The sequence below is a fragment of the Camelus ferus genome, chromosome 24 (assembly GCF_009834535.1).
Source record: "Camelus ferus isolate YT-003-E chromosome 24, BCGSAC_Cfer_1.0, whole genome shotgun sequence".
Taxonomy (NCBI): Eukaryota; Metazoa; Chordata; class Mammalia; order Artiodactyla; family Camelidae; genus Camelus; species Camelus ferus.
This window is the reverse complement of record NC_045719.1, coordinates 5,894,840-5,911,696: the sequence shown is the minus strand read 5'-3', so window position 1 is coordinate 5,911,696 and position 16,857 is coordinate 5,894,840. Positions and strand designations below refer to the sequence as shown.

General features: G+C 39.1%; 1 protein-coding gene across 3 annotated transcripts in view; it reads right to left on the bottom strand.

Moving 5' to 3' along the window:
- Positions 1–15,086, bottom strand: part of MYOM1 (myomesin 1) — a 104,849-nt gene extending 89,763 nt beyond the window's left edge. For 2 of the 3 annotated variants that reach the window (XM_014567359.2, XM_032467449.1), the window contains exons 1-2: positions 14,814–15,086; positions 11,218–11,542 (exon numbers count right to left, since the gene is read on the bottom strand). In XM_014567359.2, coding sequence (XP_014422845.1) covers positions 11,218–11,516 — 299 coding nt within the window. In that variant the 5' untranslated portion in view covers positions 11,517–11,542; positions 14,814–15,086. The remainder of the gene's footprint in view (positions 1–11,217; positions 11,543–14,813) is intronic. The other variant, XM_006194328.3, reaches the window with a different exon arrangement.
- Between the last annotated feature and the right edge of the window lie 1,771 nt (positions 15,087–16,857).

Below are 16,857 nucleotides of genomic sequence, written 5' to 3'. Positions count from 1 at the left end.
GAGGTACTTAGTGTTCTAATAAACCAAAAAGTGTGTTAGCAGAGTGGAAAACATGAGAGCGGAGATTGCACCTAGAGAAAAGAATTGAAATTAAAAGTACAATCTTAATCCATATAGCTCTTGAATGGAGTGAAATGCATTTTCACTCAAACACATACAATTTGGCATAAATTTCAGGAGTTCATGGGCTGTCTGTAGTGAATCTGTAGACTCAGGTTAAAAGTCCCCGGTCTACATTGTAATGAAGATATCATAATAGGAAGTTGTACAGGAACTCTCTCTACTCCTTGTAATTTCCTAGACCTGAACTGATTCTAAATTTAAAAGTTAATATTAAAAAGGCCCCTGATGTAGAGAAAATTTGACGAGAAAGTGAAGCATGTGAGTGGTGTGGCATGGAAAAAACAAGCTGCCCAGTTAAAACAGAAAAACCTTCCAAAGCACCCAAATCTTGACCATTTCCCAATCTTTAGAACACATTAGGAAAAGCAAAGAGATTACTCAAATCAAGGGAAGACAGGCCAAACATATACATAGTATAAAATGGATACATAATTATGCAAATAAACCTGTCCTCTGCTAAGCAAGCAGCAAGGAGCTGTAGCGCTTCTAGGAAGTACAGAGGGTGCAGTGGTTCCGGGCCTGGGGGTGCAGGGTGCGCTACTACTGCCTTTAATCCCCGGGCCGCGTGGTAGCGCGGAAATGGCCAACCTCTCCCACCCCCACTAGCCGCCCCCTCCCCCAGGGTGAATATCTAGCTCTTATTCTATGATCAGCAATAAAACTAAAGGTTAGAACCTTGAATTCAAGCTTGTGGATTGGTTACCAATTGGAAGGCTTAGTGAAATTTGTTCCTGGCGCTGCTCCAGGCAGCAGCAAAATGACTGCATTCTATACTCCCAGCAGGTTACAGAGTACATGCTGTGCTTATACAGGTCTAAATTTAAAGTGGTATTTCCCTTCAGCCCTGTAATTCCATTATCATACAAAAAAATAATTTTATGGCGTTTAATGAGAGAGTCTTTTTTTTCTATTTATAAAACATTTGTATTTTCTAACTTTTCTCTTGTTTTTCTGTTTTTGATCTTTTTATTCATTCCATCATATTCTCATGAGCTCATATTTTTAATGTTTATTTACATCAAACAGCTATAATTTGCTGTTATTTTTCTTGTGTTGTTGTTCCTTTTTCCTGTCATTTTCCCTTTAAGATAAATCTTTAAAATGATGATTTTATTAAACAGAATGTGCCAGAATGTGATTATTCCATTCTTATGGGTAAATCACAGTGGATGGTTTTTAATAGTTGAATTTTATGGTAAAGATTCATGGAACTATTATCAGTTTTCATAGCATATTTCATTTGGAACAAAAGAATTCATAAAAAGTATTATGATTTTATGATTATATAGTATCATTTAGAAAATCCAAAGTATTTAGAAAATATCAAATCTTTGCTGTGCTCTCTAAAGTTTCTTCAAGCTCTTGAATCCTAATTAAAAAAGAGTGTGTGAAGGATTAGCTGTTAACCTAATGGATTATTTAATAATGTTAAGTCATTTATCGAAGCTAGCAAACACAACTAAATCAGAAAAACAAAGTTTTAAGGAACTGACTACAAAATACTCAGTGTAACTAATTATCTGAAGGAAAGTCATCAATAATCTATTTTGCTATGACCCATGAACGTGGAAGTCTAACATCTTACTCTATTGAATTTTAAAGTCGAATAATGTTTTTAGAGAAGTTCAATAGGATATGTAAAATTTAAATTTCTTTTTTAAAATTTAAATATCTTAGAACCTATATCAAAGAGCAAAATAAGGGTTTGCTAACCTCTTGGGCTTTTAGTTGTAACTAAATTTTGAAAATAATCCTCTGCCTCAGAAGTCAGTTTCTGAGTTGGACGCTTAACTTGATGTGTATGAGTCAATGTGGGTCTTTTAACTACTAAAACTATACTTAGTGTTCTCTAAGGCTTAAATCTTGAATCTCTCTGAATTTTAATTCATGAAGGTAATGAAATTAAGCCATAGGAAAGTACTGATATGAGTGTGCATGCATGAACTCATGCGTCTGTAACTGTGTCTACATCTATTTGTACTCTGCTACTAATTGTGATATGTCTTCTGTTAGTACACCTAAAGTCAGCAGAATTTAGAGAAAGTTCATGGTGTGTATGACATCATCACATCTATGACCAACAGCACCAGAGAGAACGGATGAGGCTCAGGTACAGAAAGCTCTCTCTGGAAATACTCCAGGGACTCAGAAATAGAGGTGCAATCTAATGCAAATACTGAACAACAACAACAACATAACCTTCTGCTCTTACAACTTCATCATTATTCTTGACAGGAAAAGCAAGAACAAAACACAGAATCACGGAGCTGGAAGAAATGTTAGGGATATTTACACCACGCTCTTCATTTTATGGATGAGAAAGACCTAGAACATCTCTGTAATTTGCCCGTGTTCACGCAGCAAGTTGGCAGGGAAACCAGGACTAGCACGCACCTACGTTAGTGTTCTTTCCACTACACCAGTGGTCTCCAACTTTTGTGACTGAGTCCTCTCGATCCAAAAATATTGGGGGCGTGCCACCTAATATATGTTTATTTATAAATTCTATGCATATACTGCCATATGATTATTTTCACTTTATAAAATATTCAATCAACAGACAAATTTTAAGGGCCAAATTTGATTTTTTTTTAAATATAAAAGTGCTAATAGTTCTTCCTACACTTCCATGGTTTGCCTTCATGGACTCCCCACCTTGGAGACCACCCCGTGTCACGCTGCCTTTGATGACTCTGAATGTATTCGCATCAATTGAGGTTATGAAATAATCACAGTCCAATTAAAAATAAAGCATTTAAAAGCTCATTAAAATTTACATAAAGTAAAATGCTAGTTCTTTAAAGTTATGTTTACGACCATCACATAATTTGGGGAAACTGTCCTAGTTCCCCAGGATAAGTAATTTTATTCATACTTATGTTAAGTATGGTTCTACTTACTTTCTGAAAAAGTTATGACAACCTATCAGCATGTTTCAGAAAAAAATGATGGGCTGTAAGCATTATCTTCTGCTGACTCTGCTCCAAAACCCAGAATCACCATGTCAACATGCTCGCGGTTACACTGCATTATTGGTTTCCCTCCCTGTCTTTCCCACTGCCTATGACTACTCAAGGAGAGGGATGGCTTAAGTTACCTGTGCATCCTCAGCACTGTGTGCAGTGCCTGACAGTGTTCAACAAATGTTTATTGAATGAAGTGAGGTCAAGATTCATCCCCCTGTAATCATGCTGCATCTCAGTGATTCTCAACCCTGGCTCCACATCAGAATCAGCTGAGGAGCTAGTAAAAATGACCCATGCAGAGGTGGGACGTGTAGTATGGTGGAGTGGCAAGTTTAACAGTTCCTCTCCCAAAACAGTAATGATAAATCTGGATGCAACTGTCAAAACCAACCCATTCAGGGCTCTGAAAATCAACCAAAGGCACACACTACACTGAGAAATCGTCATTCACAAAAAGATACTGAACTTCCGGTATGAATAGTGGGAGTTTGTGTGACATTGTTGCCTAGTCTTCTCCCACCCCCCAACTCAATCCATAAGGCAGTTCTACCAAGGTGGGGAAAGGTGGGAAATCCTAATGTTCACGCCAGAGAGGGCTGACTCGATTTGGAGCAGAGCATGATAAAGACCCACAATCAGCAGCACTGTGAGTAACATGAGCCATCTGTGTGGCAGACAAACAAGGGAAGACCAGCAGCTCAGTTAGCCTCAGGATGCAATCATGGCTGGAGCAAGCAGCAAACTGGCAGATCAGTCAGAAATTTAACAGGAAGATTTGAAAAATAAGACCATCATAGGAGGCCTTCATAAGCTTTCCAAGCATCTGAATAGAAAAAACTTGAGAGGGCTCAAGTTATCCACACATCACTGGCTGACTCTCAGCCTGTGACATGTGCAGAGGAAAGACAAGAGAGTCTAGAGGTAAGCAAATCCAGGCACACACACTTTAAATGAACTTTAACTGTGCTCCCCAACTCACACACAGATCTATTGCCAGAGGATGGAAGCTTTCCTCTCTTGAGATGTTTGAACACAAGGTCTTACCATTCATTCACTGGCCATTAATCTATGCAAACACAGTGTGATCCCTATGAATTGAGGCTTTAAAATGGGAACTTTTTTTTTTTAAACTGAGCAGTGACATCAGCTGTAACACAGTGCTGGATAAATGGATTCTATAAATGTGTTTAGGCAAGTAATTAAACAAAAACAAAACACAGTAACAACACATTTAGGGAAAAATTCAGAATTACTACAATATATTATCTAATATGTCCCATTTTCAACCACATCAAAAATTATGAGACATGACAAGAAATAAGAAAATGTGTACCTAAATATAGGAATTATCCAATCTAAAAAACAAAAAGACTGAAGAAAAAATTTTAAAGCCTGGGAGATCTGGCAGACGACATCAAACATACCAACATGCAAGTAGTGGTAGTACTGGAAAGAGGAGAGAGAGAAGGGCAGGAAAGTGTATTTGGAGAAATAATGACCTAAAACTCCCAAATTTGATGAAAAATATTAATCTACAGATCCAAGAAGCTCCACAAACCCAAATATGATACTCATGAAGAGATACACATACAGATATATCACATATAGTCAAACTATTGAAAGTCAAAGCCAGAGAGAAAACTTGAAAGTAGCAGGAATAAAATGATTCATCTCCTATAGGGAAACAATGTATTAATGGCTGATTGATTTTTGATAAAGGTGCTAAGGAATTTAAGGGGGGAAAGGATAGTCTTTTCAACAAATGGTGCTGTGACAACTGTATATCCATATGTGAAGGAATGAATTTACAACTTTACTCAATATTGCATATGAAAAATTAATTCAAAATGGATATTTCTAAATGTAAAAGCTAAAATTATAAAACTCCTAGAAAAGATAAGAGAAATTCTTTATGATGTTGAGCTGGCCAAAGAGTTCTTAGATATAACAGCAAAAGCATGATTTAAAAAAGAAAAAGTGATGAACTGAACTTTATCAAAAGTAAAAGTTCTGGTCTTTGAAGTATACTGTTAAAAGAATGAACAGACAAGGCATAGAATGAGAAGAAATATTTGCAAGTATATATCTAATAAAGGAACTGAATATAAAATATTTAAAAATTCTGACAACTCAACAATGAGCAGAAAAAAAATCCAATTAAAAAATGGGCAAAAAATGTAAACAGGCATTTCACCAAAGAAGATATACAAATGGTACAACTTTAATTTGTCAATTATACCTCAATAAAGCTGGCAGAAAAAGGTTTAAAAAAGGATATACAAATGGCTCCTAAACACAAAAGGATGGTCAACATCATTGGCCACTAGGTAAGTGCAATTTAAAACCACAATGAGAGCCCACTACACACCCACAAGAATGGCTATAATAAATAAAACAGAAAATAACTAATGTGGATAAGCTAGAATCCTTATACATGAAGTATGTGAATGTAAAATGGTACAGCCACTTTGGAAAAGAGTTGAGTAGTCTCCTATAACACTAAGCATACACTTAGCACAATATTCGGCTGATATTTTAGAAGGAGCAGGAGAAGGTTGACTTCAAATATTGAATAATAGCCTTTTGGACTGTATTGCATGTTAGAGTACCACTGAAATTTTCACAGGTTTATTTTTAACTTTCTATAATGATTTCATTTTTTCAACAGAAAACTTATACTGTATCCACTATGTGCAAAATTGTGTTTGACACTGGAGCGGGAGGGAGATAGGAAGATAAATTAGATAAATTAAAGACCCTCGTTTTCTGAGAGCTTTACCATCTGGTAGGGGAGTAAATGCTACCAGGCCTGACATGTTGTATCATGTCAATCACAGAAGAAAGGATGGAAGAACAGAAGGAAGGCAGGCAAAAAAGCAGAAAAACTAGAGAAACGAAAGTTGAATTCACAAGCATGGAGATAATTTCTGTCTAGGGTTATCAGGGAATCCTTCATGGAAGAGCTGGACATTGAAAGATGTCACAGGATGACACAGTGGTGCGTACAAAAGCTTAATAATAGAACTCTACTTCCATGGCTGACTTATCTATGAGCTGCCATTAGGCTTTACAGAGTGGCCACAAAAGAGCTGAACTCATCTTCATTTTTCTAACAATTCTCCTTTAAAACTGCATCTTCCTGTGTGTTTACAACCTAGCACTGTTGAATATAAATAAAATGCTCAGCTGTTTCCCAGAAGGAAGGAAAAGGCAGTGGTTTTACTGACCTATCGGTCAGCATCTAGAAAACTGACCTTCTTGGCTGTCTGTGGTCATTTTGTCAGCTGCTCCTCCTCAGAGAGGAGAAGTTCCATCTCAGAACCCTCTGGAGGATCAGGAATAAGTGCTTGGAGTTTGCAGTCTTATTTCGCATTTCTACTTTCCTATTAGTGCAATTTCTCCCTGTTGCAAAGCTTGAAAGACCACACTTTCCCTGGGCTTTTGTGAGAGGTTATACTGGATGTACAGCCGCTTTGTTCTACCTCCTCCTTTGATATGGGTATCATGTCAGCCTCAACATTTCTGCTGACCTTGTGATCGTCCTGTTTCTCAATTTGAACAGTTAAACGGAAGTTTCAGGAGAACATCAAAGATAGTGGATAAGTAGGAGGATTTAAGTCCTTTTTTTGCCAACACACTTTCCAGAAAAAACTTCTTAAATGATACAAACATGAATTTAGTTTGATCAACATCACACTTGAAATTTACTGACACATAGTGTCATAATAAATAACTATCCTTTACTCTTTCTTTCTTTCTTTGCATTATTTACGTTACATACAGGATACCTCATGATAGTATCAGGAAGTGTCTTATATAGTCTAAGTCTGTGGACTGAAAATTGTCCAGGCTTGGTAAAAGAATTATTAACTTATTTACAAGGCAGTCCAGAAACCCACATCCCACCCCGTTCTGAGGATGGTCATTAGGGTTGACCGGATGGTGAATGTGAGTTACCTTCCTCTTAAGAGGTGCTCCTGCTTTCTGCCTTTTCATCTGGAAAGGCTGCTGCAGAAAAGGCCAAGCCTGTAGCAATGGTTCCCATGGGCTTATAGAGCTCAGAGACCTCTGCGGGGAAGCTCCGTTACACCCCCCGCCCGGCCAGCCATGGACAGAGCTAATATTTCACCACTGAGCGCAGTGGGGAACTGCACAGCCCTTCCTCCACCTCTGGCTACTCATTCTATTCCTACCCTATATACTCCTGCTCCAGGAGAAGGGGAAAAAAAAAGGAAACATAATTCAAATGATGTTTCAAGAAAAATCCGGCAGTCACGTGGTCAAGGGGAGTTAGCTGACCATACCCCGCACTGGGTACTTGTGGAAAGGGTGGGGGACTTGGGGTAGGATGAGGGTTACAGTCACTATTCCACCACTCCTTAGGGTGAGGAAGAAAAGTCATTTAATCTCTTTGATCTCTAATTCTCTCATTTTTAGAATGAGGATGTAATTTCTACTTCTTAGAGTTATTGTAAAGTGGTATAGAGAATGTTGTGCTGAATTACATCCTATGGGCTGAACTGTAGTCTGTTTAGACTCAGACAATCAAGTGTCTACCATTACCAAGGAGGGCTGAGGGACAGCTCTAAGTCCCTCCACCACCCAAGAACGGTGCTGTGTTGATCTCTGGTTTTTGGAAGTTATTCATTTCTACCTACCAAGTACCATAAAATATTTCTTTTATTACTCCCAGCTTAATGTGTGATTCAGCTTATTCAAAAGAAAAGATGGTACCCTGATTTCCATAAGACCACATTCCCTGTAAACATCTGCCGTATTTCATCCTAACTCCTTATAATTAGAAAAGGATCCTCGGGTCACACCCTGGGCTGTCTGTTTTTTACATGCAGACTTTCTAGCGCAGTTGTTCTGACCTTTGCTGAATCTCAGAGCTCTCTGAGAATCTGATGAAAGCTAGGGTCCTTCGCAACAAAAAAAACTTCTCACCTGCACCTAATTTTGCACATAATTTCAAATCAATCAAGACTTTGTTGAAACCTATTCATGGATAGTTGTTAAGAACCCTTGCCTCATGGTTGCAAAGTGGTCATGAGCACCATTTATCCTTTAATCCCTGACAGTATTTGCAAATTACTAGCATAAAACAATAATCTTGTATCATTTTGTTTTCCTGAATTACTTTCTTTAATTTAGGGGCTTTTCCCCCCACTGTGACTAAGAATAAAGGCATTTAGAATAAGCCTTTCAGAATTTATTTTATAACCCTTGGCTCAGAGTGCAATTGGTAACCGATCTGAGCTAAAACCACACTGACGCTCAACAAGACATTGTTTTTAAGACTAACTGAGGTCAGCCAAGCCCTGAGCACATATAAATCTCCATAGTTTCCACTTTACTACTGGGCATCTAACTACAAAGCAGAGGCTAAAATAGATCAAGCTGAGTGTTTACATACACTCCACAGAATTGCATTCCCAACATTACATGAGTTTTAATCAACAACACTCTTCATGACCCAAAGAGAGATATTCCATTTAGCAAGGAAAAGCTGCTCCATTTTGAGAAAGAAAAAAAAACCTGGAGGAATTATAAAGATTTTGAAACGTTCAAAGAATATTATCTGCACCTGTCAGCTCTATGTCTAAAAAAAGAAAAACTAAAATACCCCTGGGATTAGGTTAGCTTTCTTTTCTTTTACATCGCATGACACAAAGGAAAAAACACTGGCATTTTCTTCCCTCTCTTGTTTCTAGGTCAACATTCCTACTAAGAAGTGGAGTTGTTCAAACACAGCAAACCGTTAATAAATGCCTACCCACCTACATAAATATTTCTATAGCAAGAAGGAACAAGATGTGAGGCTGAACATAGAAAAATAATAACAGTTTCACTTCCTCTAGAAAGTTTATTATCTGAGGCTCTTTCTGGCTAAAATGTCTAAGTCTTCCAAAAATAATACAGAGCAAGTTTTTCCCGAATAAAATATAAATATGCTGAAGGGTTCAATTACTAATATTTGATATAAGATATCAGATTGTGAATAAATATGAATACTGTACATGGTTAAAAGAAGAATTTGTATAAAACTAAACTAATTTTAACATAAAACTTAGCAAAGAAGCAAAGATGCCTTTAAAATACAAATTCATGAATCTCTATAGATTCTATAGCTTTGGGGGAATGAAATAAGTACACAAGGAGTTACAAACAACTGTATAGTAATAAAAATACCCATTTTCTATAGACTCAGCACAGACAGACAAGGAAAATGGATATTTAAAAGGTAAATCCTCTTTATTACAAGACAGATGCTTTCCTAAATGAAGTTCTTAAACATATCTATGGAACATTTTTCAGGAGAACGAAATGAGACTATCACATACGCAGGGTGCTAATTCCACCCGACTTTCCTTTGGAAGGCAGGTCATTTGAAACATGTGCTAAAAGAAGTGGGTTCACCTCTTCAGGGACAGTATTTCCATATCTGCAGCCAATTTGAATATCCCATGGCACACATGGCCCATGAAAGTGAAATTGCAAAACGACCCCATTCCATTTTAAGTGGAATTTCAGGGTGTTGCCATCATGCATTCCAGGTAAACCCTCGCGATTTCTGGCTCTGTTACTGAGTATGCAGACGCTCCCAGGAGGTCACTGTCAGTGCCCAAGAATCACAGCCTTGGATCAGGTGCCGCTCAAACCCCACAAGGATTCAGGAATTTCTACCTTCAGACACCGTCGTCACTTCTATCCATACAAGCCACTGCATTATTTCCTCAATAACTGTTTTTAATTCCCAGAAACAAACACCTTCTCGAGTTGCCCTGACAGATATTTTGTGGACTCAAATTCTGTAAGAAGTAAAATTATATATGTTTATAACAAACAATGCAACCTACACCAGATGGAGAAGATCTGAGGAGCAGGTGGTTACTGACCACAGTGCCCAGGAATTTTTACATTTAGAAGTTCAGCAAATCTTTCTGTGGACTATAGATAGATTTTTAAATAAAATCACATGAATTTTGCAAGTGTTTCTTAATCCCTGTGGCATGTTTCACTCTAGATGTTGAGAAGATAAAAACTGGTTTGTACTGAGAAAATAACTATCTGCCCAGAATTCATCAGGCTGGAACAACAGACACAGAGAAGCCAACTGCGAAGTTCACAGGCAACGTTTCTCCCAGGGACACTGCTGCAGTAGAGGGTTGTGAAAACCTCCTCCTCTGAGCGACTGTAGACTCACCGAGAAGCTCTCTTCTCTAATATCAAAGACTATCAGTACGTTCGCTGTTTGAAATTTTACCAGTAAGAAGGAGACATTGCCTTCTTGCTTGGAGGCCCTCAGCTGCTGTTGACACAGGGAAGAAGCCTCAGTTCCCAGCCCAGGTGCTGAGCTCCACGTAAGAGGTTTCCAGATACAACCATCCTCATTTATCTCAACTTGACTGTTTCCAAAGAAACAGAACACTGCGTCCACTTTTTAGACCAGACCTGCATCTAAACTCTACTCTTCCTAGAATCCTGCTGCAACTCTCTCTTTCCTTCTGGTGTGTGGTCTCTCCCATTGCAATGGGTAAATCTAATTTTGTCGGAATACAGGTTTGTTCCTGATATTCTTAGGCTGTCTGAGACAGGGTCATATTTTTATGAAATGCTCCACCTAAAGAAAATATTTGTTGCTTGAATAATAGCTTGGAATTTTAATATTGGCTTTCAGATATCGAAAGAATAAAATACATCTCTGCTGTAGTTTGGGCTCCTGTGGTCTGTGAATTTTAAATTCTACACTGGCTTCACAACTGAGTCAAAACATTCTGAGGGCCAAGAAACCTTCTGTGGGTGTTGAAATGATACTTCCTTGCTCTGCTGCTGCTGAATGTTGAACACAACCTGTGGCAAAACTTCTCTGCTTCTAGCAATATCACAGTTGGCAATTCAAGCAAGACACCCCAAGGTGGCTGTGAAGCTCTTTGTGACACTCAGAGGAGGGAGGGAAAGGGAAATAGGAAGACCGAAGTCCCAGGCCTCCCAAACATGTGGCCTGGCTCCACACCTGGTTGAAATGTAGGGCTGCTAGATTTAAGAAGAAAGGAAAACGTGACATGGGAGGGCTGTTGAGAGAAGGCACCTTTGCCCTGAGGTTAGGAGACTGCTTTGGACATACCCGTGGGAGTAGCCATAATCGTAGGCTGAGGCTGCCTTCTGACTGACTGCGGACGAATGGGCGAACTCGGTGGCCCGGGAGGCCTGCTGCTGGTAGGAGGAGGTGGACGCCTGGCTGAAAGCCTGGGACTCCTGGCGGTGGGCAGCGGAGGAGCGGCTGCTGTAGGCGGCGGAGCCGTGGGTGTAGATGGCGGAGCTTTTCTTCTCCTGCTGGTACTGGCTCATGGCGGTGCGAAGGTCCCTGTTGCGGTAGCTGAGATCATAGTGCTGGTGCAATCTCTGATAAAATGGCAGAGACATCGTGTGCCCCCAGGGAATCAGGCAGCCTACAAGAGAGCAACAATTTTCCAGTGAACAAATCCTAGAGAAGAAGTCATCTAAACCAATGTGTAAAAATTAATACTCGTATCTCTCCCAGGGAGTAAGTGGAAAAAGATGTAATGTTAGCTTAGGTGGTTACTCAGTAAACTCCCTGCTTCACAGCCCAGATGTACTCCTTCCTGTCACTGTGCCTTTAAAAAAGATATCCAGGAGGTCTCATAAGTTTGCCCAACTGTGCGTTTCCCTCAGACCTTTCATAGTATATATTTCTAATTTTCTGGTGTTTCATTCTGACAGAGGCTTCATCTGAGAGAGTGTGTAATGATGGAGGGTCTGTGTCCAGCCAATGTGGTTTTCATTCAACAAATAATTACTGGGCCTGGTACTATGGCAGCACAGGAAATACAGTGATGAACAAACCAAACAAAATCACTGCTCTGATAACCTTCTATAGAACCTTATATTCTATTACAGGAGATAGACAAATAGAGAAAATAAGTAAAGTATATATTAGAGCTTGCTAAATGCTATGGAGAAAAATAAAGCAGGAAAACGGGATGCGATGCATCATCAGGGATGCCTTCTGAGCATGAAAGTGACATCTGAGCATAAGAATATCTGGGGAGAAGTGTTCTGGCTGGAAGACCATTGCAAAGGCACTGGGGCGGGGCACCCGCATACAAAGAGGAAATTAGGACACAACTATGTACCTATACAGAGGGAAGACTGTGTGAAGACACAAAAAGATGACCATCTACAAGCAAAGGAGAGAGGCCTCAGAAAAACCAACCCAACTGACACCTGGATCTCAGATTTCCAGCCTCTAGAATTGCGAGAAGACAAATTTCTGCTGTTTCAGCCAGCCAGGCGATGGGACTTTGTTACAGCAGCCCTAGCAAATTAACATAAAGGCCACTGCGTAGTCTGGGCCAGAGAGCATAGTGGTAGTGATGGAAGTGTGAGAAGTGATTAGACTCTGTGTGTTTTGCAGGTAGAACCAACAGCATTCGCTGCAAGTTCTGGATTAGGGTGTGAAGGAAAGAGAGGGGTGAGAGACGACTCCAAGGATACCGCCTGAGTAATCGAAAGACTGACGTTGCTACTAACTGAGTGGGAGTGGAAGAAATCAGCACTTGCGGAGGGAAGAGCAGGAGACTGGTCTGGACACTCTGCTTAAGACAGATACCTGCTGGACATCCAAGTGGGGCTGATAAGTGGGAAACTGGACGTGTGACCCTGGAATACAGGGTAAAAGTCCAGGATGGAGACCTACATTTAGGACTCACCAGCATACGGATGGAATTCAAAGCCCCCCCCACCAAAAAAAAAAAAAAAGATGAAAATGAAATTTGCAGGACTGAGCCCTGGAGGAGGCCTGCACTGTCATATAACAAGCTCCCTCAGATCTCACAAACACTTCAAAAAGGTCTTGTGTCAAACCAGAAAAATTATTTGCTCCCCATTAAGAATATCAAAGATCCTGGTCTTCCTACATAAAGAAGCAAGAAAGTCAGTCATTGGTGTAGCAGTTCTCATTGTGAACTGGAGCTACCAGTTCTACTAAAAGTCAAAGTAGGTCTGCCCAGCACGGGGAGGGGAGACTCCATGTTGCACTCTTTCTTAAATAATCTGCCCACTGACAGAAGCCTACACTGGATGAACTAATAGTTTTATCGAAGCCTCTGCTTCCATGTTTAATATTTTTGTGCATGTTCTAAACTTTTAAATTTTACAAATAAAATTAGTTGTATTCATTTTTCCCAAATATATTTTTTTTAAAGTTCTAAGTGAGGAATGAATGATTCTAAAGTTGCCATACTTTTTGTCAAGTTTATGTCTACCGCTTATTTAAGGTAAAAAATCAGCATGCTTTCCCTAGAGAAGGAAATTCAGCAAACTTCACTCCAGAAATATTTATCTTAGAGCTCATGGAAGCTATCAGTCTATGTGGCATTTCCTAAGAGGAAAACAATAGCTACCGGCAAGCAACTTCGCTTCAACCCTTAAATAGATTGCTATTTTCTGTTCTAAAATATACAGATAATTATCAGGTGTAATGAACAATTACTAGGTAAATTTTGATAAAACAAAACGGTCGAATATGTTAACATAGCACTATATAATATCAGGCTGCTATAAAGGTATGTTTCTGTAATGATACATACTACATTGCAACATGGTAAATGTTATTTGAATGATGTCCAAATAAATAGTGATTGACTTTCCTATTTATTATAAGCTAAACTCAGAATCCAAATAACTTGAAATGCTATTATTTTCACAAATCTTTAAATGTCTTGCCCCAATTCTATTGTCCACTCTCTTTATTTCTATTTTCCCCCAAGATATTTATTTTTTAATAATACTTAATATTGCAAGCACATAGATATTGTATTGCAAGTAAACAGGCTATGGCTTTACATCAACAGAGCTGACTGTCTGAGCTTTGACCTCTGGAATGAAGGTACAACTACCTTCTCTTCATCAAATGAGCAAGGATTACCCCAGACACACGGAAGCTTGAGTGTGTTGGGAGGAAAGATGGTTTGGTTGTCTTCTATTCCCTTAAGACATGTGTTTTCTTCCTGGAAATAATTTGGGAATTTACGAAGGAATAGTAACTCCATGGCTGTAATTGTGATATGATACTTTAATACAGGCATTAGAGGCCAAAAGCTGATAAAACTTCTTCACAGAAAACATTCATTTTAGGATCATTCTGTGGGGTCTATGTTGCCTCTGACACATTGCTTAGCCACTTGCAGATTAGGACTATCACCACGCCAGTCACTCTTAACCTTTACCTACATGGCGTTGTCAGAGCAAAATCACTGACCTGGAAACTAGTGACTTCAGAGTTAAATCATCTCCTTTTGATCTAATGTATAATCAGGAAGTATTGTAGGCTTATGGAGGGTAGAAAACACAGGATTTTCTGTTTCCTCACCCATTCCAGATTTCAACCAAACCTGTGAACTGTAACTTGGGAAGAGCACTTGATTCACACTAGACAGCCATTTTCTCCTTATAGCTCCAGGAATAGTAGCTTAATTTTAAAAGAATCTACTGATCTGAGAGAAGAGCTTTGCCAGCACAAACTGGCATCCTGCCACTTGCTTTCCTTCCCAGGACCTCCACTTTCCTATTTCTCTGCTATTCTGACGTCTCTTTGAGAAAACTGCTGAGCTCAGAAGATAGAAAGAAACCACACACACCACAGCGCTGTTAAGCATGTAAAATACCAAGTTCATTCTTCTGCCTCAAGGTCACACTTACCAGCTTCCAAAGGAGGGATGGTGGTTGAAATGTTCTGATGTGACCGTGGAGCTGGGTGAGAGAATGAAAAACCCACGTAGGTCAAATCCAAGAAAAAGTTAAGAGGCAGAGCTAAAGACAGACCCTGGGGGCCAGTTCAAAAATAATGCATGTGGTCAGGCAGTAGAATGTCAGAGCGACACAGCCAGCCTTTTATGGCCAAGAAGGCAGATAAATATAGCAACAAATGGGGAGGGTAGTCCTAAACCCAGAGGAAGAGAGAGGCACTGGCAGGTAGCTGCCTTAGTAGTGTAATTACATTAATGCCAGTCAATGGGTCTAGCGTGATTAAACCAAGTGTAGGTTTTTCATCTGGCTATAAGAGTTATTTTCAACATCATTTTAACACTGGATATTTCAAAGCGTAATGGAAAGAGCAGTTTGTGTTGAGAGCTAAAAATAGGTGTAGTAATCTGATTCCCAGAATGGACTTTATGGAATTTTAATGCCAAGATATGGTTCTGGATGTGCTGTTCGTAACACATGTACAATACATTTAAAAGACACGAAGTGAAAAAAGAACATGAGGTTAGCTAGAGGCAAACAAGTAAGACGTGGGTCACACGTGGTGGAAATTTTGGCTTGACACTACGCAGTCACTGTTTCTCTTATTTCAGGAAAATTTACAAAATAGGTCATAGATAGCTTCAAGTGTGAATATTTGATTCTCTATTCTTTAACCAAAGCCTCTGAGAAGCAACATGCTTCCTCTTTCTCAAAGTCAGAGTAGGGCCAGTCATCTAAAAAGAAATTCTCTTTGTTTCTTAGACTATGTCATAAATTCAGAGCTGGTATAAACTCTGGCACTTTAGACTCAGACCAGACCTGGATTCCAGGCTATTGATGGCACTTAAAACCATGTAACCTTAATCAGCTTATTTCTCCTTAAGTTTCAGTTCCCTTCTCTATAAAATGGGGATAGTATCCAAATTATGGAGCTGTTATGGAGATTAATGTGATAATGCAGAGAAGGCACTCAACCTAGCGACTGCCACTTGATAAAGACTCAGTAAATGTCAGTAATGGTTACTGATAGTAATAATAGTTCAGATTATATGTACTGAGCAGATTATGTTCTGATGTGATACTATACCAACTAAATACAGATCACTTGCATCTATCAAAACACTGAACAGACCCAGGGCAGGAATAGCTTAAGTGGTAGAGCACATGCTTAGCAAGCATGAGGTCCTGGGTTCAATCGCAAGCACCTCCTCTAAGAAGAATAAATAAATCTAATTACCTCCCCCCACCAAAAAACCAACAACAACTACGACAACAAAATACTGAACAGACCCAATATTGTAGCCTACTTTATAATTCCTTTCTTGATGATAACTACAGTTAACACTGCCAGACCCTTTGATAGGCACTTTACATGCATGATCTCACTTAATTCTCACAATACCCTGTAAGGCAGGAATCATTAGCTTCATTCTATAGCTGAGGAAACAGAGGCTTTGAGAGGTTTGTTTATAAGAAACAAGATCTTTTCGAATGGTCTTTCAAGTGCAATACAGGTATCCACTCATAACTGAGGGTCAGCTTTAGAGCTAACAATTTTTGTTTTATAGTAGAAGACTAAGTAGTTGGTAGCAAGTCATTATTCTAAACATCAGGGAATAAAGGAAGAAATGTTTTTTAGAAATAATGTGAATAAAACAAATGAAAACTAAATTCCAACTGAAATCAAGAAAGTCTGTTTAAGTTGCTGGGGGTTTTAGTTAACAAATAAAACCTATGTATCAACAATACAGAAGAAAGACCTGTTATTTCCTCAGTTCAATTCATAAAGCATTGACTGAAAACCCACTAACATGTCAGGCACTGAAACACCTAAGGGTCCAGAGCTGACTAAATCATGTCCTCAAAGTAGCCAAAAATTACTTAAGAATAACTCTGGGCCAGTGTGATAGGTGAAATGATGAAGACAGTATACGAGGAAGATGTGATTGGTTGTTTTATCCACACAATGCAAAACCAAAAAGAATCGTTCTCCTTTAAA